The following is a 24,393-nucleotide window of genomic DNA, read 5'->3' on the forward strand; positions in this document are numbered from 1 at the left end:
TTTTAATATAAATTGTAGAAATGAAACAGTGAGAAATTTCACCAAGTCATTCTGAGAAAAAGAAAATCAAAATTGTACCCCCGTACATGCACAGAAATGGCAGTCTGACTGTACAAATACATGATCAAGTTACCCAACTGTGTTGCAATTCAATGCAATAAAAGAAAGGCCTTCATAGAAGATGAGGTTTTAACGGCATCAAAAGATTCTTGTGCAGAAATGGATCATTCAAATGCCCAGGACTGTATCTGGCACTAATTAGTTCTGTTAGGTCTTTTGACATCAAGTTCAAGGAATCACTGCTAAAAATTCCAATTTATGAAACACATGCCAGGTGCAGTGGCTCACGCCTGTAATCCCCAGCAGTTTGGGAGGCTGAGGCGGGTGGATCACCTGAGGTTGGGAGTTCGAGACCAGCCTGACCAACATGGAGAAACCCTGTCTCTACTAAAAATACAAAATTAGCCAGGTGTGGTGGCGCATGCCTGTAATCTCAGCCACTTGGGAGGCTGAGGCAGGAGAATCACATGAACCTGCGAGGTGGAGGTTGCGGTGAGCCGAGATGGTGCCATTGCACTCTAGCCTAGGCAACAAGAGCAAAACTCCGTCTCAAAAAAGAAAAACACACATAAAGGCAACTTAAGGCAGCGATTCAGGTTTATATTTCAGAAAACATGTCGTCCGCCTACCTCCCTGTGCTAATTTTTACTTATTGTTCACTCCAGGGAAGCATCCATATGATACAAGAAGGAAGGAGACTGGTTTGTGCAGAAGGTTAAGTAATTAAAAGTATATGTACAGCATGGTTTCCAGGGAAAGGGGAGATGGTGGAAGTGGTAAATATATGTTTCTGAAGAGTAAAATATCAACGGGGAATGGCTGACTGGGGTCTCACAAAAGGAGTAGTTTACCAAGACAAGTGAGATAAATACAGCTAATTAAAGTGGAACACCAGAGCTTCCAAACACAATGTACAGCTGAAAAAAAAATCACAGAAAATTCAGATTTTCAGGCTAAGTAAAAAATGGGATGGGGGAAGGGAAGAGAAGGAGGTGGTGGGGTACATTTTGGGTTAGAAAAATTGTTGGTTTTTATCTTCATTTTTAGTACTGGTGATTAAATTGGACAAATCTCTGTATGTTCTTACGTTCAATTTCAGGACTGGTGATTAGTGTGCACAAATCTTTGTTGAGTTCTTATATTCAGTTTTAGGGCCAATAATTAAATTGAACACACTGAATAAATCCTTATAAGATATCTACAGATTAAAAGAAACAATTCACTACATTCACGAAAGTTAAAAAAAAAATACAGACACAGTGACCATTTCAGAATTCAGGTTTGCAAAACGTTATCGTTCCACAGATGAGATCCTGAATATTTATTGCATTTTTCCGATTTCACCCCCACCCCGCCATGTCAATTTCTAAACTTAGAATACTTATAGATCTTTTCAGCAATGATCTACAAATAAAAGAATTTTAAAAAGGTAGCATATTCTTATAAATTATGTGGGGACTTCATTTCTTTACAAAAAAAAACAAAAAGGAAAATAGTTTTCATAAAGTTCTGTTTACCTGGAAGACTCCACAAACCAGAAACTTCCAGAGTTCTTAACTTTTTTTCCAGCTCAGCCACCCGATTCCCTAGGATTCTGAAAGAAGGGGAGAAAATGACAATCAATTATTGAGCATCCTGTCAGCCCACAGCTCCAGGAATCCCACTAGTGCCCTAATAGAAAAGTGTTGAGATTTATGATATATGCTAAGGGCAGAGAATTTGTATGTATATGTGTGTAAATAATATGTGCTCTACTGAAAGTACATATGCAGATAGAAAGTACAGTGAATGATTAAAAACAATACTAGAATGCCATGAAAGTGAGTCCTCTGTCCTAAAAGGTAGTTCACCTGGGAAACTAAACAATGACTCCATTACTGCCCAAAGCATTAGATGGAATTTCTATTTGAGAAATGCTCATTGCAAAGATGACAATAAATGTTGAATACCCTTAGTAGTACCACACCTTGATTCTTTGAGGGTGGATCTGATTTTTGGAAAAAACCAGGTCTAAAAAATAAGATGGATGGGCATGCTTGGTATTGTTATTTTGAGTCAATAAATAATACCATCAGCCTTCTTAGACCCCTGTCTTACTGATGTCCATATTCTTGATGTTTAGCACAATGCCTGATACATGGGAGGTGTTTGATAAATATATTTTATTAAATAAATGCTTTTCTTTTTTCATGACTCATAATTAGCTATGAGAAGAATGAAAAAGCAGTATTTCAAAAGAGTTTTCAGTAATTGCAGAATCGTTAGAATAATTACATTGCTTTCCAAGGTGACCATGCTGAGTCGCTAAGATACATCAGTTTTAGAACGTGTGTATTTGAAAAGACCATACTGTTTACTTGGAAGTCAAACTTTCACTACATGCATGGATAGACATGTGGGCATAATACTCCCACTTCACTCTATAAAAACTTAAATATAGTTGAGAAATGATTTAATAGTCATCTAAAACTTCAATCACTTTCCACTGGGCTGGAAATTGAAAAACCAGTCTTTATTTTATTTGGGGGATTTTCTTGGCACTGCTGTGCTAAAACAATGTGGAATTCCCCTTAATAGCAAAGTTTCAATTCCTTTCAGCAAGATAAATCAGAACACTAGAATTATTCTCCTACCTCTCTTTATATTCCAGAGATAGCTACACACACCCACATACACACAGAGACATGAATATGCATATATCTGCACATATATATGGCTGTGGCTTCATCCTTGTTTTACCTGAATTGACTTGTACCATCTTAATTAATATTCCCTTTGAGTTCACAGAAAACTCTGGAATTACTCTATGTGGTTTTCTTCCATCTAGGTACTTAGAGCTTTTCTTTTGTTCTTTTCCCTAAGTCTTAAAATTATGCATGGTCTTTATCAATTACTTTCCATTTTCATTCCATTGGTTGGGTCTCTTTTGCTTTCATGTCCCTGACCCTTCAATAGACACTATCCTTTGTAATCTTGCTTTCCATATTTTGCTCAGACCTTCTGATCCAAACTCCCTTTTCACCAGTTGATGGGTTTGCGATGCAATCACAATAGTGTTCAAGTTGATGCCTGTTTCCTAACGAGATCAGATCATCTGTAGGTGGTTGCTTCTTGGAAACAAAAGATAAGGCTTAACTGTTCCGTGGAGACTGGGGGATGCCGTCTGAGCTGCATCTGAAGGTGTGGTGAAGAGATATTGGGTTATATTTTTTTCTGATGTTTTGGGATAACACAGACATTTCTCTCAAAAATGTAATGAAGTGAATGTGCCGGTGTCCCCCTCAATCTACTTTTAGGGCCCCTGCCTACGTTTGTCAGCTTTCTTCTCTGACCTGACACTTATCAGCATCTGATGCAGGGCTGAACGTAGTAAAATGGACTCGGCAGTAGTTCTGATAGTAGAAATAATAACAATAGTACCATTGACAACAATAGCAACTGCACTACTGTCAACACAAATAGCCAGCTAATCTTTCCTGAGTCCTTAATATGCCTCACAGACCACGCTGAACACTGACCTGTTATCTCATCTAACCTGACAAAAATGCTGTGGTATACATGGTGTTGTTACCTTCCTTTTACACATGTGGACTCTAAGGAACAGAGAGGTTAAGCAACTTGCCCAAGGATGCACAGTTTATCTCAAAGTTCTGTCTTTCCCCAGACCCTAGCAATCTCATCCACCATACGCCCACCTTCCCATTAGGAAGCTGAGGAACAGAAGTTAGTTAACTTGACCAAAACCACATGCAAGACTCAGCTGGTGGTGAGGCTGTATTGGAATGTAAACCTCGATTTCCTTCTGATTATGCTCTTAACCAGTAACTTGTAAAGGCACTTTAAAACAGACCTTCTCAGCTGGGCACGGTGGCTCACACCTGTAATCCCAGCACTTTGGGAGGCCGAGATGGGCTGATCATGAGGTCAGGAGTTCGAGACCTGCCTGGCCAACAAGGAGAAACCCTGTATCTACCAAAAATGCAAAAATTAGCTGAGTGTGTTGGTACATGACTGTAGTCCCAGCTACTCCGGAGGCTGAGGCAGGAGAATTGCTTGAACTTGGGTGGTAGAGGTTGCAGTGAGCTGAGCTCGCACCACTGCACTCCAGCCTGGGTGACGGAGCGAGATTCCATCTCAAAAAACAAACAAATAACAACAAAAACAACAACAACAACAACAACAAACTTTCTCATCTTCTTTTTCATGTCTGCATGGAATGCTCCTTAGAAACTGTTCAGGTTGAAATATGGATGTGGCCACAGGTGACTTGCAAAATACAAGCCACAGTGCTTCACATGGCAAAGAGAGTCTCTGTTAGCAACACACTGAAAGAACATGGCAGGGGGCCCACTGAGCCTGGTGTGACGCAGACCAGGGAGAAAAGAGTGGCTATTTGCGTCTTAGCGGCCAGCAGCACAGATTGGTGGAGAGAGAAGAAGTAGGAGCCGAGTCCATTCAATTCAGTTTGACCAATTCAGCAGACAATTCCTGAGATCCAACTCTGCAAAGCACTATGCTACAGGCTGTAGAGGATAATGGGGAGGAGGGTCTGTCCCTGCATCGAAAGCCTGTCCCTGTCTGGTGGGAGACAGAGCGATGCAGATACACAAAAGCATACAAGGACAGTGCGGTGGAAGGCTTTAATAACAGCTGGTACGTATGAATCACTTGTGTACCAGGTATGCACACACACTTCTTGGTGCCCTGCAGCAACTGATGCATTGGTTGTAGATGAGAAAACAGACTCCGAGAGGTTACCTAATTCACCCAGGCTTACACAGCTGGCGAGCAGAGCAGCCAGGCAAGAACACAGGCTTGAAAATACACACATGCTTATTAAAACTGTAGAGCAGAAATGAAGAGCTAAGCGTAAGATCAATCTAGAGAGACTGGTAGGAACCCAGACCGTGAAAGACCTACCTACTTCATTGAGAACATTCAGACTTTTCTATACGGGCAATGGGGAGAGAGTGAAGGGCTTTTTGTTTTTTATTATTTTTTTATTTTTTAAGAGACGAACTCTCACTCTGTCACCCAGGCTGAGGTGCAGTGGCATGATCTCAGCTCACTGCAACCTCTGCCTCCTGGGTTCAAGCAATTCTCCTGCCTCAGCCGCCTGAGAAGCTGGGACTACAGGTGTATGCCACCACATCCGGCTAATTTTGGCATTTTTAGTAGAGACAGGGTTCACCTTATTGGCCAGGCTGGTCTTGAACTCCTGACCTCGTGATCAGCCCACCTCGGCCTCCCAAAGTGCTGGGATTACAGGCGCGAGCCACCGCACCAGCTGAGTGAAGGGTTTGAAGCAAGGAAGCAGCATAAGGATGTTTAGGCAAAGTATTCTTGATGCCTAGTTGGAATGGAATGGAAGGAATGTGAGTAGAAACAGATTAGTTAGAAGAGCATCGTCCAGGTGGGGGACCATATGGTCCAAACCAAGCCAGTGTGGATGCAGGGGTGCTGCAGGAATGGGGCAATAGCAAGGAGGTAGATGAGTCTGAGATGCCTGTGAGATATCTGTGCAGACAAGCTGGATGCAGGAAGAAAGGCAAAGCTCTGAGAGGGCAGGCTGGGGGAGCGGAGCCAGCAGCTCACCACCAGAGGGTGCGGAGTCAGAAGGAACAGGGGAGGGGGCAGAGGACAGTCAGGACAATGTGCCACCTTGGAAGCCAGGGGGAGAAAGGTACAGATGAGAAGGGATGATCCGTATCGTCTTATTCTAGAAAGTGGTCACGCAGGATGGGAGTTGAGAAGAGGCAGCTTAGACGATGTGCCTGACCTTTGAAGGAGACATGTTTCAGGACAGTAAACATCTGTCCTGGGATGAAATCCGGAACCCAAGGGACAGGGCTGAGACAGAAGCATACTATGGGAAAAGTGAATAGAGCCGGCTCTTCCAGTAGCTTAGCAGTGAAGAGCAGGAGACAACCAGGGCAGTAGCTTGAGGCATACTCAGGCTTCAGCGATTTTGGTTTTGTTTTCTTTCAGGACGAGGGAGATTTTAATGTTTTAAAGTTTTTATTTAGCTATGGGTTGTTCTGGGGGAGATTTTAGCATATATCTACCTAGTAGTCTAGGAAATCTCTCAGGACGCTAGGCCTCCAGATGGCTTCCCTGCAGTGGTTTTAGATAATAATGACATCACTGAAGGTGGGATGAGGAGTCTGCGAAGACAGAACTCACACAGAAACTGCGCTACTGTGCTTGCTCTCTGGACGACACAGACAGCAGGAGTACCTGAGCGAGGGTTTTTAAGGAAAGCTGGCTCTAAAGGGGAAGGAGGAAACTGTGTCTCTATACACCTGGAGACGCCCCCGCCTCCTCCCACCCCAGGTAGCCTCCTTTTGCGTTTCTGCTCTGAATCCATGACACCGTCTTGCTGCTGCTCCCCAAGATGCTGAACTTCCAAGCTCATTTACCATTGGCCAGGGAAAGAGAAGACGAAACAGTTTCAGGCATAGCAGGAAACATAGCAAAAGGCCAATATGTTCTCCTGTGTTCACCACCACCCCCAGCCATGGCGAGGCATGAGCCTGGGGGGAAGGTCGGGAGAACTAAATGTGGTGCGCAGTGAAATGCCACGTGAACACCGGCCTCTTCCATGAATGCTTTGCCACCCAGTTCAAAAGACAAATGAGCCTCACATCCGTTCTTTCTCCATCACCAGGCAACTGCCAACTCGCTGGCAAGAAGTATCTCAAGCAAATTGTCTATTAATTGAACGTCACTCAAGATGTAAAGTCCTAGGTTTCTTCATCAATTCGGTGAGATGGCTCCCACTGGCGCCTCTCAAGGGCGGTAACTGTCAGGCAGTGGAAAAGCAGCAGGGGAGCGCATGCTGCCAGGAAGGACACCTTCCCTACTATTTACAACACTTCAGCAAAACAAAGCCAGTTCTTTTCTTTTTTTAATTAATTAATTATTATTATTTTTTCTAAGATGGCAATTGGGACATGCACACAGAGACCAGGGTGGGTTCCAGTGTATTCCAAAAGCTATTGTATTATTTTAGTTATGTAAGGCTAAATCGAGGGGGAAAATGCACACAGACCAAGGTCACATTCTACTCAGCCCTCATTCCATTTGTAGTATAATTAGTTCCCTTACATGCCCCCAAATAAAACATTTATTAAAAGTATGAAACAGAAGACCTTCTAAGCATTAAAGATGGCACAATAGGCAACTTATATACTGATATGAAGCAATCTCCAAGATCCATTATTACAGGGGGTATAAAAATTCAAGGTGCAGAACAATGAAAACATAAACCTTTTTAAAAAATGAATGCTGGCTGGGTGTGGTGGCTCACACCTGTAATCCCAGCACTTTGGAAAGCCAAGGCGGCCAGATTGCCTGAGCTCAAGAGTTTGGTGACTAGTCTGGGCAACAAGGTGAAACCCGGTCTCTACTAAAATACAAAAAATTAGCCAGGCGTAGCGGTGTGTGCCTGTAGTCCCATCTGCTTGGGAGGCTAAGGCAGGAGAATTGCTTAAACCTAGGAGGCGGAGGTTGCAGTGAGCCGAGATCATGCCACTGCACTCCAGCCTAAGCAACAGAGTGAGACTCTGTCTCAAAAAAAAAAAAAAAAAAAAAGTTACTATTTGTAAAAAAAAAAAAAAAATATATATATCTATGTAAACATATGAGTGTATGTATGTACACGTAAATGTATTGTGCATTTGCTTACACTGTCTAGTCATCCTTGGGAAGAATACATAAGAAATGAGGAATGGATGTTTCCTCCAGGAAGAGGATTAAGGTAGCTGGGAGTCGTTTGGAAATACATTGTGGTTTAATCTTAAATTAATATTAAAATTAAAACTATAGGGGCTGGGCATGGTGGCTCATATTTGTAATCTCAGCACTTTGGGAGGCCAAGGTACGTAGATCGCTTCAGGTGAGGAGTTCAAGACCAGCCTGGGCAACATGATGAAACCCCATCTCTACTAAAAAAAAATACAAAAGATTAGTCAGGCGTGGTGGCATGCGCCCGTGGTCCCAGCCACGAGGAAGGCTGAGGCACGGAAATCACTTGAACCCAGGAGGCAGAGGTTGCAGTGAGCCAAGATTGTGCCACTGCACTCCAGCCTGGGCGACAGAGTGACCTTGTCAAAAAAAAAAAAAAAATACCCTGTCAAAAAAAACCCCAAAAACCGAGAGGATGGCTCAAAAATTATTTTTAAATAAACATGAAGAAGTGCATGGAAACAAAAATAAACATGGTCAAATGAAAATGTTGGTCTTTCTCAGTGGAGGGAGAGAGTGCTGTGAACCTGGGGAACACGCGTGTCTGCAGCGGGTACGGTTAGGAACATATTAGGAAATCAATCTGTCGGAGGAGCCTGGAGTCCTCTGCAGAGGCATGGCAGGCTGACAGCCTGTGGAGGCTGCCTTTGGCAGGCAATGGGGGTTCAGCTGCTTTGCAGGGAAGGCTCGTGGCATGCTCAGAACGGTAGCTGGCAGGTGGGTGAGGTGTGGGAGGTAGAGCTGGGGTCTGAGGATGGAGCTGTGGGAGTTCTCCCCAAGGAAGAAGCGATGTTCAGAGGGAACAGCCATATTTGAAACCTACTAGGGAATGGATGTTGACTTATGGGATTTGGGGAGCTAAAAGGATATCCAGAGAAACCAGCAACCAGAGTTGGAAATGTGGGTCTTGGTCTTGCTCTTGACGGGGTGGTGGGGACAAGAGATCTGAGAAGAGTCTGCAGAGAGTGAGACGCCAAGATGGAGACAGGGAATGAGGTCCCCAGGTGGGGGGAAAGCACAGGAGACAGAGAGGAAAGATGGAGTGGGCCTGGAGTGGGAGTGAGGGAAGAGGTAGGAAAAGGAAATGAGACAGTGGAGAGAGTTGGAGTTTCTCCCTTGGAGCCCATCTTACTTGAATTTCAAGATGAAAATCTCGACGTGAAGAAATTACATCGAGTTTGGGGATACTAGTGGTCAGCAAAGAAAGAATGGCATGGAACATGTAGGAGGAGGTCTTGGGAGGCATTAAAGCCCAGGTCGTCTTTCTGTACTGTGCAGGGACTCACCTGGGACTTACCAAAATCCAGAATTCTAACCTTCCCTCCCACAAATCCCTTTGAATCTGCATTTATAAACAAGTGCCCCCCAGGTCCCTGCACCCAAGCAATCCCAACATAAGTGACCTGGAGAACACACTTCGATAGGGTGGCTATTGAGGAAAGAGAGGGGGCCTTCTTCACAAACATCCCAGGCTGGTGGAATTTTGGGGAAGGCAGCAGGATTGAGGAAAGGGTTTGGAGGTTCAGGGTAAAGAGGCAAAAGCCAGAGGAAGGGAGGAGGTTGATGAGAGTGAGAGAGGAGGTCCCAGGGGAGCAGAGGCCCAGAAGAGGAAAGATGTCATGGACCAACAAGATGGTGGGCTGGTGTGTTTCCTGGAGGCAGGAGTGAGCAGAACGTGGGGAGACACTGATTTCAGGGCAGCCGCAGGTTGAGGGGCTCATGGTGAGAAGCCCTGTTTTCTCAGTGAATGAGGAACTGAGGTCACCTGCTCAGACGGACCAGGGTTTAGAAGACCTGAGAAGGCTTGAAAGATGAGGCATTCTGTAGACAAGGATGAAGCCAGCTCACGGAGGACGTTTCGTGCTGCGGGGGGTGTCCATTCCTTCTTCCTCCCCTGGGAAGCATCTGCATTTCAGCATCTGGCTTTTCATTCCTTGGTTAAGATTTCATTTTTTCAAGAATGTTTAAACTGTCTCCTGTCAATAAATGACCCTTGTCATCCCTCGAGATTGCCCTGCTTCCCTGTGCTGCTCTCCGCCTTCTTCCGCATACATCTTCATCTCTGGTGTGATCTTCCCTTCACTCCAGCTTCTCTTTTTTTCTGTTTTGTTTTTATAACACTTTCAATCATTTTCCACTTGCCTCTCTCCTGTGCGCCTGTGTTTGCCAGGCCCCCAGTTCTCTGGTCCCTCCCTTTGTCACTTGAAGCCTAGCTTTCTAGGCCCGGTTCAGTTCTCTCACACTTGCATTTTGGGAACCTTCTGGGTGTACATCTGTCTTGCAAACAAGACCAGCTACATGCTTTGCAGGGTCCAGTGCAAAATAAAAATGTGGGGCCCTGTTGTTAAAAAAATGACTAAGAATTCCAAGATGGTGACAGTGGAGGATCAGACCTAATGTGGGGTCCTTCTGAGCACAGGTTGCATGCCCACGAAGCCAACCTCATGTGTAGTACTTGCTACTTTAATTTATTGTGTATTTACCATTCTCTGAACACTCTTGATATGGACTCTGTCATCTCTAATGGCTGCTTTAACCGTCTTTAACTTGCTTGGTTTTACATAACATAGTCAACATGCTATAAAAACCAAATGACACATTCCATTTTAATTACTCTTCCTTTTCACCATCTTTTTTGCTGATCTGGAAGAGTGACATGAGATTCTTTTCTAGGCCCAGCAGCCTGTGGAAGTTGATGCTTGGCTGGTCTCTGCCATTCAAAGACCCTCAAAGTCATGTTGGGAGTTTCCAATGGCACTGAGGCAGTTTCTCCCATAAAAGGAGAGCTGGAGGAGAGGGGGGTCAAGTCACTCAGGTAATTATTTTACGGAACTCATCTGTGAAATGCATACGACTCAGTGAGTAGCTCAGAGGAAGCGTTCGATATGGCTGGTACTCTTTCCGTGCTTGGCTCCAGCTGATAGCCAAGACACTGATACAAAGCGACGCACCGTCCTAGTTTAATAAGTTTCCTTCCTGATTCGAGGGGTCTCACCTTCCCTGCAGTTCTGTGGTTCCGCCTGGTTGACATTCACTTCTGGTAGCCTAGTCCCACTTCCTTCGCGCCCACCCCCCAACCCCAGAGTTTGGCCACATACTTGTTGGTTTGCCGCTGGTGCTGAATGACCATGTTTTTCTCGTGGATTGTTTCCAACAGGGCTGTTGCCAGAGATTTCAGGTCAGAAATGGACTGCGGAGTAGCTGGGAGGCTGCATCCGTGATCCTCAGATAGCAGATCCTGAACTAGATAGGACATAAAATATATAACTCAGTCATCATTCTTCCGAAATGTGGGAATGCAAACCGGTGTCAATCCTTCCTGGATAATGACATGTCCCCTGCTTCAAAATGCTACCATGTGTATTGAGAGTCCACCTCAAGGGTCAACACAACAAAGTAAAATCCAGTGTGAGGACTAAACAGAAAGGAGGAAGTTCTCAGCACTTTTATGAGCAATTTTTAAGAGGGTAATATTATTTGCATTTGTCTAATATTTTAAACACTTTCATAATGAATGACTAACTCATAAAGTCTTAAAATTAGGGGAAAAGAAACCCTACAGAATATTGCTTTTTTTTTTTTTTCCATTTCATGGACAAAGCAAGGCACAGATGGGTTAAGAACATTGGCTGACATCAAAAACTATGAGTCTGTGTCCTTTGTAGGGACATGGACGAACCTGGAAACCATCATTCTCAGCAAACTGACAGAAGAGCAGAAGATCAAACACCCCTGTTCTCACTCATAGGCGGGTGTTGAACAATGGGAACACATGGACACAGGGAGGGGAGCACTACACACTGGGGTCAGTTGGGGGGAAATAGGGGAGGGACGGTGGGGGTAGGGAGTTGGGGAGAGATAGCATGGGGAGAGATGCCAGATGTAGGTGATGGGGAGGAAGGCAGCAAATCACACTGCCACGTGTGTACCTATGCAACAATCTTGCATGTTCTTCACGTGTACCCCAAAACCTAAAATGCAATAAAATAAATAAATGGGAAAAAAAAATTGGCTGAAGATCACACAGCCACGCAAATGACAATGACTCCTAGCTATGAGCGCCTTGTTTTATGTCAGAGTTTGCCACGGTGTGATACCCCTGGCAGGTGGTAAGATAATTTAGGAGATTATTTAAAGTGCAAAATATGCTTTGTATTTTAATAGCTATGCATTTGTTTGAAGGTATTCTAGAAAAGGATATAAATGACATAATGAACCAGTGATTTCACAGGTGCTACTATATAGGACAAGGCCCAGTAGAATGAGTCACTTTAAAATCGACTTAAAGAAAAATATTAAGCAAACGATAGCAAGATGGCACAACGATAGGGCAAAAAGTTCTATAGCAGAGTGCAAACACCTAAATATCAGGAAAGAGTACGCACAAAAGCTAGCTGTTCTTGGATGCTTGTTATTTCACAAACTGCCAGATCTCATTCACCGCCAAGTTCAAAATGAAAGCCAATCAACAGCCACAGTTCCACGTAATTGAAGGACTGAGACCCGTATTAGAAAGACCCACCCCTTGTGTGTATCCTGCCCTGGATGAGTCTGTTAACATCTCCAGTCATCTATGGATAGAAAATTATTTTTTTGTCCAGTTTTCAAAGTGTCTACTTTAAAGAAATTCCTAATTTGTCTGTATGCCACTTACAAATATATAAAAGAATATTACAGTGTGGTATGACTAGTTTAGCACACAGTAGGACTATCACCTCCTTTATCCCAAATTTCATATTTCTGTAAATAGAATGTAAGAGGTCCTTAGCTTCTTTGGTAGTAAAACACTATTAATGAGGAATATGACAATAGTACCTACTAAAACATCTGTGACTTTTTCAGATGTGACACTGTTACAACTATGCTTCCCCATTTATGTTTGGCTGGGCTTGAACTGGCTTAAATTGTTCTCAGAAGCCACCAGCCCCATCCATCTACAGCATGGCTCCAATCTACATCTGCAGCTTCTGCTTTTGCTTCCACCGTGTTTTTCTATGCTGGGTTACTCAGATGCTCCTGTGTATGCGTCCTTTCTGACTCTGAATGGCTGTTCTTCAAGTCTGCTTTGGGTTTTTCAAATGCACTCTTCAGGGGGAGACAAAGTAAGAGTTAAACAAAAAGACAACAACCACTGGTATTCCTACCAGACATAAAAAAAACAGTATAAATCTCACATTGTATATCTTCTCTACAAATACGCAACTTCAAACAATTGTCCTTCAAAATGGAAAAAGCAGCTTTTTTCACTCAATAATAATCATCATGAATATCCCTTAAAACACAAAATTAGATGGCTGCTTTGGTAGTCCATGTATAGATACAGAATTATTTGGCTGGGCGCGGTGGCTCACGCCTATAATCCTAGCACTCTGGGAGGCCGAGGTGGGCAGATCACCTGATGTCAGGAGTTCGAGATCAGCCTGGCCAACATAGGGGAACCCAGTCTCTACTAATGATACAAAAATTATCTGTGCGTTGTGGCACGCATCTGTAGTCCCAGCTACTCAGGAAGCTGAGGCAGGAGAATTGCTTGAACCCAGGAGGCAGGGGTTGCAGTGAACCAAGATCACGCCACTATACTCCAGTCAGGGTGACAGAGTGAGTGTCTCAAAAAACAAAACAAAACAAAAAACAGACATAGAACTATTTAACTACTGCTAGACATTTATGATGTTTCCAATATTTTTCATTATCAGTCACATGTGAAGAACTGTCTTGTAGCAAAATATTTGCATGTCTGTAATTGTTTTTTGCTGGTTCAAAGGGGGCCAGTTATAGGCTTTTCATAGCATGCTGCCATAGAGTCACAGATTTCGTTTACCAATACCAATAGATTGTTGATGGAATGCTTTTTATCACAGGTTTTCTGGAAAGGCTGTGCCAGATTTATGGTTCTGCCACCGTGTCTGAGTGTGGCTGGCATTCCCCACATCAATGATAACACTGGGTATCAACATTCAAATATGGTTTGCTATATTTGCTATCCAGAGCTAAACTTAGATGGGCTACTTCACATTTTTATAGAGTATTGTAGTTTTCTTTTTAAAAACAATTTTCGGGTGTTCTTTTCTGGTTGAGTGGAAAAAAGAAGTTGCTTGGAAAAGAGCCTTGGTTGTTATGCAGGCTGGAGACTCAGCACTTTTTTTTAAGCCACTGTAGTGCTGATTAAGACTGCCATATGATAGCTGCTGGTCTGCACTATCAACAACCAAAAAGTGGGTCAGCTGAGCATGTTCAACTCAAGACTTATGTTTAGCGCTGAATTCTGAATATTAAGTGTCAGAAGCCAGCGTGCTGCTATTTATTCTCCTGGACTGTTCCTGGAAGATCATTATTTTTCATTGGAATCGACGAGAAGGAGGAACAAAATTGCAATCAATAAAAGCTTCTTCGAAAAAGGCACATGTTATGTGAGAAAATCATTTCAGCAGCTAGGAGACTTTTCTGATCGTAGAGGCCGGGAAAAAAAGGAGAAATTCAAGGAGGCTGAAACATATCCTTGGAGACGCTGAGTTGGTGATTAGGAAAGGGAGAACATTCTGGAAAAGAGAGCACAGTCTCGGGGATTTTGCCTAAATGGGGTCTAGTCATTAGAAAAACCTTGAATGCAGTGGTTCCCAAAGTGGAGTCCCTGAACCAGTGTCAGCATCGCCTGGGAACTTTTTAAAAATACATATTCTCAGGTCACATCCCAGACCTATGAATCAGAAACTCTGGGGTGGAACCAGTCATCTGTGTTTTAACAGGCCCTCCCGGCATCTCCGATGCATTTGCAAGTCGGGGAGCCAACCTCCTAGGGATCCTCTTGCTTCCCAGTCCACAAAAGCAGCAGCCTGGATGGGATGCAGCTTCGCAGCTGTAGTACGCTCATGAGTGGTCTCTCCTGGAGCATGATATCCTACCTTGCTTTGCAGACAGGACTCCTGTCAGAGCACTGCTGCTGGATTTACCCTGGCCCTTCGAGTTTTTCCGTCTCTCGAGAGCATTCTAAAACAGGATTGAGATAGAAAAAAGCCCATCAGAAAAGCCAGCAATGGAAAAGTACCTAGCAGGTGCCTCCTCCCATCGGCACACAAGATCCCCTTGCAAACTCCAAGTGCTACCCTAATATTTAGAATTCCATGTCTACACCCAAGAGTTATAATTTTTATGGCCTGGTAAGTAGTCTTTTTTTTTTTTTCAAAGGTGGTATATGGCAGAATGATAGCAATTACAGTCCCCTGTATACAAAAAGCACTTAATATATGTTAAATAAAATCTGAAGCAAGAATGTAGTCTAATGTGAAGTCACTAGTAATGAAAATTCCTTCTGAATAGACTTGAGATGGTGACTAGGCTTATTTTCATGGACCAATGGTGATTTCTGGAAGGAAAGACGGCCATGATCAATTAGTGATGTCTGCCGTGGCTACAGATTAAGGAAGTACATATGTGCCACCTACATGTCATTTCTAGAACAGACTTACATTAAAATTGATATGTAAATCTAGCCAGTGCTTGGCACAGAGAACTGAATAAATGTTGTTAAATGAATGCATCCATACGTTTAAAAAATATGTATTAATTATACAACCTTAAAGGCTATATTCTTCTTTGGCTGAATGTGTATAGATAGATGGTATAATGCGTGGCCCCCACAACATGGAAAGGAAGAACAGCATGGAGACTTGCAAGAACAAATGCTAATGTCAAAAGCCGGGAAAATAGGTTCTTCCAAGGATCTAGACGGCTGTAAAACTTCACCCTCAGGAAGAGAAATCAATCTATTTTCCAGGCAGAGAGACCCAGGAGATTTTTCTAATTATAACACTTACAACTAACATCTGCAGAAATAGATATTATCAAACTAATGGTGCTGGAATTAGACTAAATAACAGTGGGGAGAATTTAAACACTCTGTCCTTGCAGTGTGACATGAACATTATGCTTTAGACTGTGACTTCCCAGTATTTGTTTCTTCATCACTCGGAAACCATTTTCTTATGGATGATTATGAGAAAAACAGCATCTGATGAGTGCACATGTTATAGAGAAAACGGATAAGAAACCTAATTGCAAATGGACAAAGGCTGTGCAGTAGGCAAGATTCAATGTCCAGATTCTGGTGGAGAGGCTACACCAGGTGCCAAAACACACCCTGGTGGCCATGCCTTGCCTGGATAACAGCCGCAGAAGGAGCTCTCGCGAAAAGCTGCTGTGGTTTTGTTTGTTGTTTGGGGTTTTAATTTTTGCTGGTTACCCCAGTTAAAGCTTTTATTAGAGTCTATCTGGGAGGGCAGGCAAGTACTAAAATATCTTTGGTACATAAAAGGGAATTAAAATAGAATGACATTTAGAGGCACAATAGTGAATTACCATCACTGTCATCATGATTTTGCTACCTTGTATTTGGCAATGTTTGACTTCAAGAGGTTGACCTCTTCATGGAGTTGCTTTAATCTCTCTTGAAGGTACCTGGAAAAGAATACATAAAGCTAGGAAGTGTTTGAGGGCTAAATAAAAAACACACACTGATGTATAAGAGGAAAAACAAAACCCACTTGCCAGAAGAGCTATCTTTTACACTTAACACCTTGCCTGCTCATGAGAAAGGAGAGCCACATGCATCTTCATGACCTTTTCTTAAATGAATACAGTCAAGGTCAAACATGCCCAAATCACAGACACCCCACTTTAAAACAGCCCTCGCAGAGCTCCCCTAAGGGATATCAACACGGTTTTCTCATAATTCTCATTAAGATGATTCCATGGGGAAGACAGGCAGGAAGAGGCAACACCAGACATAACATTAGGTTAGACACACACATACTGAAATTTGCCTCAGGGAAAAGAAACAGCTAAGGGAATTTCTCAATTTATTTTCTTATTCTTTTCTTTCTCCTTGATGGCAATAACAAGCAACTCTCCCAGGTTCCTGGCCCTTGTCGGCCTACCAAGGAAGGTGTGGGGAATGAGAAGGAAGATGAATGTGTGCCGCTGTATAGGTGTGGGCTGCTTTCTTTAACACATGTTAGCTGTAATTAGTTATATCACAACTCATAAATGGCATTGATGTCAACATTTGGGGGTGAATGAGTTTCTTTTCACTTGTAAGGCAATTTTCTCCAAAGTAAATGGGCCTGCAAATAACTCCCAGCCTGCAGGCCTGTACAGAGCCCTCCTCCTTCCCACACATAGGCCTGGGCCTGGCCACTTGCCTGTTCTCCATGCACAGGGCATCCACGTCAATGATTCGGTTCTCGTGCCCACTCAGGATATGGTTCAGCTCCTGGTTGAGCCTCTCCACTTTGTCCTGGTAGGAAGACCGTTCTTCCTTAACATCCTGAAGCTCATCCACAGAAGCCTGCAGGTCGTGCTCCAGAGACTCAATCTGAAACCACAGGGAGCGCCCTCACTCAGGATGTTCCTCAGGCACTGGCTTTACTGTCAGAGATGGAGCCTCCCACTTGGTTGACTGATTTTTACAAAACTTATTAATACCACCCGCATGCCCTGAAACCATAAGCTCCACACACTGGAATGCAGGAAGAGCTAAAAGCGAGAGGGCAACTTCCTGCCAGACGCGTATTACATCTAAGAGGAGAGGTGCAGCAGCTTGGAAAACCAGAACAGAACCCTCGCCTTCTTCAGGGTGCCCTGCAGCTGCCAGCGTCTGACAGATCCGCTCTTTTTCAAATCCGCTCTAGACCCAGAAATCTTGTTCTGCTCTTCAGTTAGTAAGAGGAAGGAAAGGAAGCCCAGGCTCTCTTAGCTGTTACCTAACTAGGGCTCTGCACTTGTTGAGATTTTGCCGAAAAGGCATTTGCTCAGCATTTTAGCAGAAACTTGCAAAGTAAGGCCACTTTGTCACGTGTTGTTCTCTCCTTGTCTATCCTGGCAGGAGGAAGGTTTCTTGTTGTGTTCAGAACAATTGTACCCAATGTCAGGGAGCAGACCTGCCTGCTGAAGGCGAGAAACCCAAGAGTCAGCTTGGGACCCTGGCGCAGTGCCGAGGAAGTAAAGGCATTCAACGTGCATCCCAGGCATCCCACACTCTGAGAAACGGGACACAGCATGGTCCACTCGTTTGTGTTGTGTCCAGCTGTGCAAACGCATCCCCCACTCTGAATAAATGTTAGTGAGAACCTGTTCCTTAGCTCTCTCTAGCTGCTGAACCAAGTCTTCACGCTCATGGGCTGCAAAGTGTCGCACACCGATTTCTTCATCTCCAAGCCTCTGTTTAGCAATCGTCATCCTCAAGAGCTGCATTGTCCATTGGTAGAAAAAGAAAAAGGGACAGAGAATAAACAGATCCAAATAAAAACCAAAGGACACTAAGAAACTTTTGGGAGATAAGACACTTTCAAGAAATACTGGAGAAAGTGCAAACAATTACTTGCCAGTGTCATCAATTATTTTAAAAATTAAAAATATAGATTGTATTTAGTGTACACATGCATGCACTCTTTAAGGCCCAGGCACTCTAAGCTGGATGTCTGGTGGAGTACTGCTATAGGGTTCCCATTAACATTTAGCCAAGATTCAAAAATCATAACCCAATGCTGGATGATCTGCTGAGATGGGCACACTCCCACACGCTAACAGTGAGGCGATGTTATCAAGAGCCTTAAAAATGTCCCCACCCAATGACCCAGTAACTCTACTTCTAAAAATCTGGGCTAAAAATAATCCCAGACTGCTAACTTTAGGAAAATATAAAAAAGTGGACTGCACTGTTATTTACAGAGTTAAAAAAAAACTAAAAACAATGCCTAGCAATAGTGTTACCCTAACTGGGTGACAGCAGAGGACATATTTATAATACCATGTTAAGTGGGGGGAAAAAGAATTCTAATGTTTCTATGCAGTATGACTAAAATTATACTAAGAATGAACTCTCTGTCTCTCTGTCTCTCTCTCTCTCTCTCTCTCTTTCTCTCTCTCTCTCTCACACACACACACACACACACACACACACACACAGAAAGAGAGAGAGAAAATGACCAAATGCACTCAAATATTTAAAATGTGTATATTTCGGTGATGGTGAGACTGTTATCTGCTTGTTACTTTCTAACTTTTAAAATATTTATTCACTTCATGAATTTTAGAATATACCTTTATTTATGTTTTAAAACCCTCAGGAGTAAAATTCCAGTCTTCCAAAACATAATTTTCCAAAAGAACCCTGCAGAACCCATAGCTTTCCCGGACTCCGGAGCCAAGACCCCACCTGCAGCTCCAAACCTTCTTGGTGGGGCTGCAATGGAAACGGTGTGAGAGGCCCAGGAAGACCCCAGTGGTCTCAGAGCATCCTACCTGCCCATCACAACTCCAAGGATCGCCACTGAAGAGTGACTTTCATAAGTTACAGCAGTGCTTTCCAATGTTTCTTTTATGGAGGTTTTAAGTCTGATTCCACACCTCCGTGTAGGGACGATGTGGATGGGTTTCATATATGAATGGGATGCTGGGGACAGTTTTTCACTGTCACACAGATCTGACCCAGCCGGAGTGCCTGCGGGGGGCATGCTCTTCCTTGTTCCTGCATGAATCTTAAGGGATTCGTTGCCAGTCGAGAAAATGGCTTAATTTTCAGAGTCTCTGAAGGATTTATGGGCAGGTGAGAGATAGGAAGTTAATTTAAGCCAAGGGAGAATATTAACTAAATTGAAATAATAAATAACAGCAAGGAACTTTGAAAGAAATGATGACTAAAGAAAAGTAAAGTGCATTTTCAAATGACACTTACTTTGGGTCCTTATTTGAAAAGTACGCAGTTGAACTCCACAAATATTTACTGTGCCCCTACCAAGAGCAACAGCACCACTGGGACTGGGTGGACAGTGTCCCAGGCAGGTGGAACAGACCGTGCAAAGGCAGGCAGAAGATGCAGGACGCTTAGATGTGCAGATGGCTGCACTTGCTGGAATCTGGTTACACTCGATCCTCATTATCCATGGATTCTGAATTTGTGAATCTGCTTACTTGCTGAAATTTATTTTTAACCCCAAAATCAATATTTGCAGTGCTTTCATGGTCATTGTCAGACATGCAGAGAGTGGCAAAAAATTAGAGTCGCCTGACACACACATTCCCACGGAGGTCAAACAAGGCCACGTTCTGCCTTCTTGTTTCAGCCCTTGGATTGCAAACAAATGTCCCTTTCCGGACCTAGTGCGTGTCACCACATTTGTCACATTTTTGTGCTTTGTACTGGTGGCTTTGCTGTTTAAAGTGGCCCCTATGTATAGTGCTGAAGTGCTAGAAGTGCTTGTACTTAGTGCTCTAAGTAGTAAGTACCTAATGGAGATAATAGGTGTGTTAGAGAAGCTTCCTCCAGGCATGAGTGACGGTGCTGTTGAACTCAGTTCACTGTTCATGAATTAACCATATATGTCAAATAAGATGACTTTAAACAGAAACACACATAAAACAAGGTTATGGCTGATCAACTGGAAAAAATGTTGTGACCAGAGGCTTACAGGAACCTCATCTTGCATTTCTCCTGGGAGGAATGGCTCAGTATTCACTAGTCTAGTCATTTGCAGTGACTTCACAGAACAAATTGGTAGTGAAACTTGCAATTCCACTGAAAGCTGATATGCAAAAACCGTATCACATCACACAACTCTTGGCTTGGGACATCAGATCCCCAAAAGTGGATACACAGGAAGGCAAACAGCAAGCCAAATAAAAAAATGTCTATCAGAGCCAAGGGTCTAGGAACAAGAAAATTCCTGCCTTTCGGTATGAGGCCAGCAGGAGGCTTAGGTTGTGTCTTCAAACGCAGGGTATTTTTCTTGGTCTATGAAAAGCCATACTGACCGCCTGAGCTTTAAGTAATAGAACACTGTGGTTTTCCATTCCCAATATGCTTCACTGAGCACTTAATTTAGAATCACACAATTATGTTTCCTTAATGCCAATTAATTATTAAACATGTTTATTGAAGTCTGACAGCCATATAAGAGAGTCATCTTTCACATATCGGATGCCTGTTAAGCTTCAATAAATATGTTAACAATCATTTGGTGTTTAATGTGCATACAGTATCAGCTGCTAAATCTCAGGGCTGGACTGGTTGAAACACTTATTGTTAAAAGCGAGGCCCAAGTTGGTAATAGCTAGTCCATTAGTTGGGTCTGAAACTCAAGTGCAGTAGCTGAGGGGGTCTAAGGAAGTCACTGCAGGGAGGACGGCAGAGCCCCAGGAGAGAGCTCCTGCCTTCCCAGCTGACAGCTGGTGTGCACTGGAGTTGGCCCAGCTAGGGCGTGCATCCTGGCTCCACAGTCTGTGAGCTGTGCAGTCTCGGGACGCTGTCTAAACTTCTCGGAGCCTCAGTCTCCTCCTCTGTAGAAACACAGCAGTAAAAGCGTAGCCTTGAAGAAGTGCTGTAAGTATGAAGTGAGAAAGTGGGGTTGCGTTAAAAGAACACTGAAGTCAGAGGAGTCCAATTCCTCGTACAGACGAGTTTGGTGATTAAAAAAGAAGAGGAACAAAAGGATGAGAGAGAAATAACCCAGAACACTGTGTGATTCTCCCAGTTCCTATGCTCAATATCCCTGCTGGGGAAAGAGGGGAGAGACAGACTGATAATACATTTATGCAAAGTCACACTGTTCTGTTTTTACACAGTACTGCTATTCTGAAGCATACACACACTCTGAAAGTTTTGGACAATTTCAAGGGACCATCGGGGGAAATTTTGGCTACATCCAAGTTTCTTCCTCTTCCATGCTGATTTCAGAATCGAACCCTAAGTAAGAGAAGATGGGACTTCTCATCAATACTTAGCACCGGCCCTGTAGCATATTATATGTCTCATAAATAAGCACTAAATGTTAGGGGCTCTTATGATTATTGGAATCATCATCATCATCATCATCATCCACGTACGTTTTCCCACACAGAAGCCCACTAGGGAAGCCTGACCTTTCTTCTAAGCTGGAGAAAGCAGAGCTCCCAAGCCAGCCTTATCTGTGTAGCGCAGGCAAATGATGTTGATTTTCCACCTTGGAAAATGGCTATGAAGCAACCGCTCAGGGCACTTAATTTCCTCAAACAGGGCCATGAAAACTGCGCAGCCAGCCTCCCTGCGCCAGCCCACAAAGTGGATCAGTGCCTTGCACAGCACCCGCGCCGCCACCAATAGATGCATTCAGTTGCTGATTTAGATAGAAATAAATGTTTATGAATGAATTATGGGTGTGAGTCGTCAGCTTGCGGATGAGGCGCAGCTGCAGCTGGGATGTGGCTGAGGGACAAGGCCTCAAAACAATGTGGTAAAATGGCTTCTGGGTGCCCTGCCCCCAACTCTGCCAAGGACCTGCTCAATCTGTCCTCCATGAGGCCTGTCCAGGCCTCCCGAGTCAGAATGACTTGCTCCCTCCTTGATCTCTTCTCAGCCTTCGTCTCTCGCAGCCCTCAACAGTCTCTACCTCATCCTATTTTCATTTGCCTGAATCTGTTTCACTCAACAGTGAGAGGCAGCCAGGTGCAGGAGCAGCGATTCTCCAGGTGTTATCTATGTTCACCCGGAGATCCAGCTTCTGCTAATCCTAGCTATGAGCCCTTGGCAAGCTCTCTAACCTTGGTGGGCCACATGTGACTTGTTTAAAAAAAACAAAAAAGGATAAAATCCATCTGGTAGACAGGACAGTCATGTACAGCTGCCCAGGCTGTGCACTGTACAACTCCGTCTGCGGAGATCAGATTCCCACCATGGGAAGATACAAGGCAATGACCACTGTCCATGGAACTCCACGAGCTTTCAAAGTGCAATCCCCAGTTACAGTTGGCAAGGTTACAATTCTTATACAGTGGCTGTCAATTTGCCAGGGCTATTAGGAGGGTCAGATGAAAGAATCATTAACAGGAAGTGGATGCTGGCCCTTCCCTGCCCCCAGTCCTCGTGTACTGCTGCACATGGCACACCGGGGAGAGGTCAGCACCAAAAGGCATTTATTAAGCATTCATCTGGAGTGGCGCTGTGCAGGGCAATTCCATAAACAAGGCCCTGCCTATTATTTCTTTACTTTTCCTGTTGGTTTCCTCCACATCCTCTCCAAATACCCCCTGACCTTTTAGAAATACCTTCCATAAAACTGGACATGAGTGATTAAAAGGCTCCAAGTGGGCCATCTACTGTGTACACCAGAGTCCTGATTCTTAGATTTATATGATATTCCAGTTCTAGTTTCAAACAAAAGAATTTGTCACTTAAAACAAATCAAAACAGTAGTTTTCATCCTGGAGATCATCGGGCACACACTCATTAGTGTGGATATGGCTGTCTCCCAGTTCCCAATGTGGTCCAAGCGAGCCATGTGCCAGCAGCTTTCCTTACACCATCGACAGACACCCCCAGTGGCTCGTCACGGCACTGAGCTCCACACAGAGCCTCTACCAGGGCTGAAGAGGTACAACATGACTGGCTCCCACCTGCCTTCTGACCCCATTTCTAACCGTCCCCCTATGTCTGTGCTCCAGCCATGCCGGCTTCCCTCCCTTGTCCTAAACATGCCACTCTCATGTCTGCCCCTGGGCGTTTGCACTCCCTCTGCCTTTGGAAGAGCCTGCTCACAGGTCTGTCCAGAAGCTGTTTCTTTTGTCTCATTCAGGTCAGATCAAATCCCCCCTCTCTGAGAAGCCTTCCCTGTACATCATCGCTAGAGGCATTCATCCCCACGCCACTCTCAACCCACACTGCCCTGCCTCCCTGTCTTCATTATACTTACCAGGAATAATTGCGTTCATCTGCTTGTGTCCACCCCACTGTCAGCTCCACCATGGCATGAACCTCACTTGTCATATGCACTGAAACACCTTGGGCTCCACAACTGTGTTTGGTATGCTTCTTAGATCTAGTAAACAGGAAGCCCTCATTGAGTGCTCCGACAACTCTCAGAGGCAGACACTGTCATCTCTTTACAGTGGAGAAGCCCCTGAGAGGTTGGCATAGGGCTCTGAAACCAGTGTTAACTGGCCCAAAGCTTCAAGGTGAGGGCACTGGGGCCCACTGGGAACCATGTACAAATCAGTGGGCCAGGTTGGGTGTGGCACCTGTAATCCCAGCACTTTGGGAGACTGACAGGTGGATCACTTGAGGCCAGGAGTTCGAGGACAGCCTGGCCAACATGGTGAAACCCCATCTCTACTAAAAATGCAAAAACTAGGCTGGGCATGGTGGTGTGTGTCTGTAATCCCAGCTACTCGGGAGGCTGAGGCAGTTGAATTGCTTGAACCTGGGAGGTGGAGGATGCAGTGAGCTGACATCACACCACTGCACTCCAGCCTGGGTGACAGAGCAAGACTCCATCTCAAAAAAAAAAAAAAAACCTCAGTGGGCCACAGTACCCTTGCCCCGAAGCTTTTGGCCAGGTAGCACTTAGCACTAAGGCGCCATTCCATGCACAGTCCTACGTGCCGATTCCCATCCACCCATTTAAGCACCCTAGTGGGTATTGTTGCTACCCTTATTTGCACATGAGAAGCTGAGACATAGCGAGGTAGAGGAACTTGCCTATGTCGCAAATCTTATAAATGGCAGTCAGGAATTGAGCCTGGCAGTTCAGGGCTCTGAAGTCTATGCTGTGCTCCCTCTCT

General features: G+C 44.2%; 1 protein-coding gene across 2 annotated transcripts in view; it reads right to left on the reverse strand.

Annotated features, from left to right (window-relative positions):
- The window catches only part of CCDC149 (coiled-coil domain containing 149), a 108,327-nt gene that overhangs the window by 15,380 nt on the left and 68,554 nt on the right, over positions 1-24,393 (reverse strand). For both annotated transcript variants that reach the window (XM_032273497.1, XM_032273494.1), the window contains exons 5-10: positions 17,932-18,048; positions 17,004-17,176; positions 16,188-16,260; positions 14,709-14,793; positions 10,905-11,049; positions 1,578-1,654 (exon numbers count right to left, since the gene is read on the reverse strand). In XM_032273497.1, the coding sequence (XP_032129388.1) occupies positions 1,578-1,654; positions 10,905-11,049; positions 14,709-14,793; positions 16,188-16,260; positions 17,004-17,176; positions 17,932-18,048 (670 nt within the window). The remainder of the gene's footprint in view (positions 1-1,577; positions 1,655-10,904; positions 11,050-14,708; positions 14,794-16,187; positions 16,261-17,003; positions 17,177-17,931; positions 18,049-24,393) is intronic.

The sequence above is a fragment of the Sapajus apella genome, unplaced genomic scaffold, assembly GCF_009761245.1.
Source record: "Sapajus apella isolate SASKATOON/1434 unplaced genomic scaffold, GSC_monkey_1.0 scaffold5, whole genome shotgun sequence".
Lineage (NCBI taxonomy): Eukaryota > Metazoa > Chordata > Mammalia > Primates > Cebidae > Sapajus > Sapajus apella.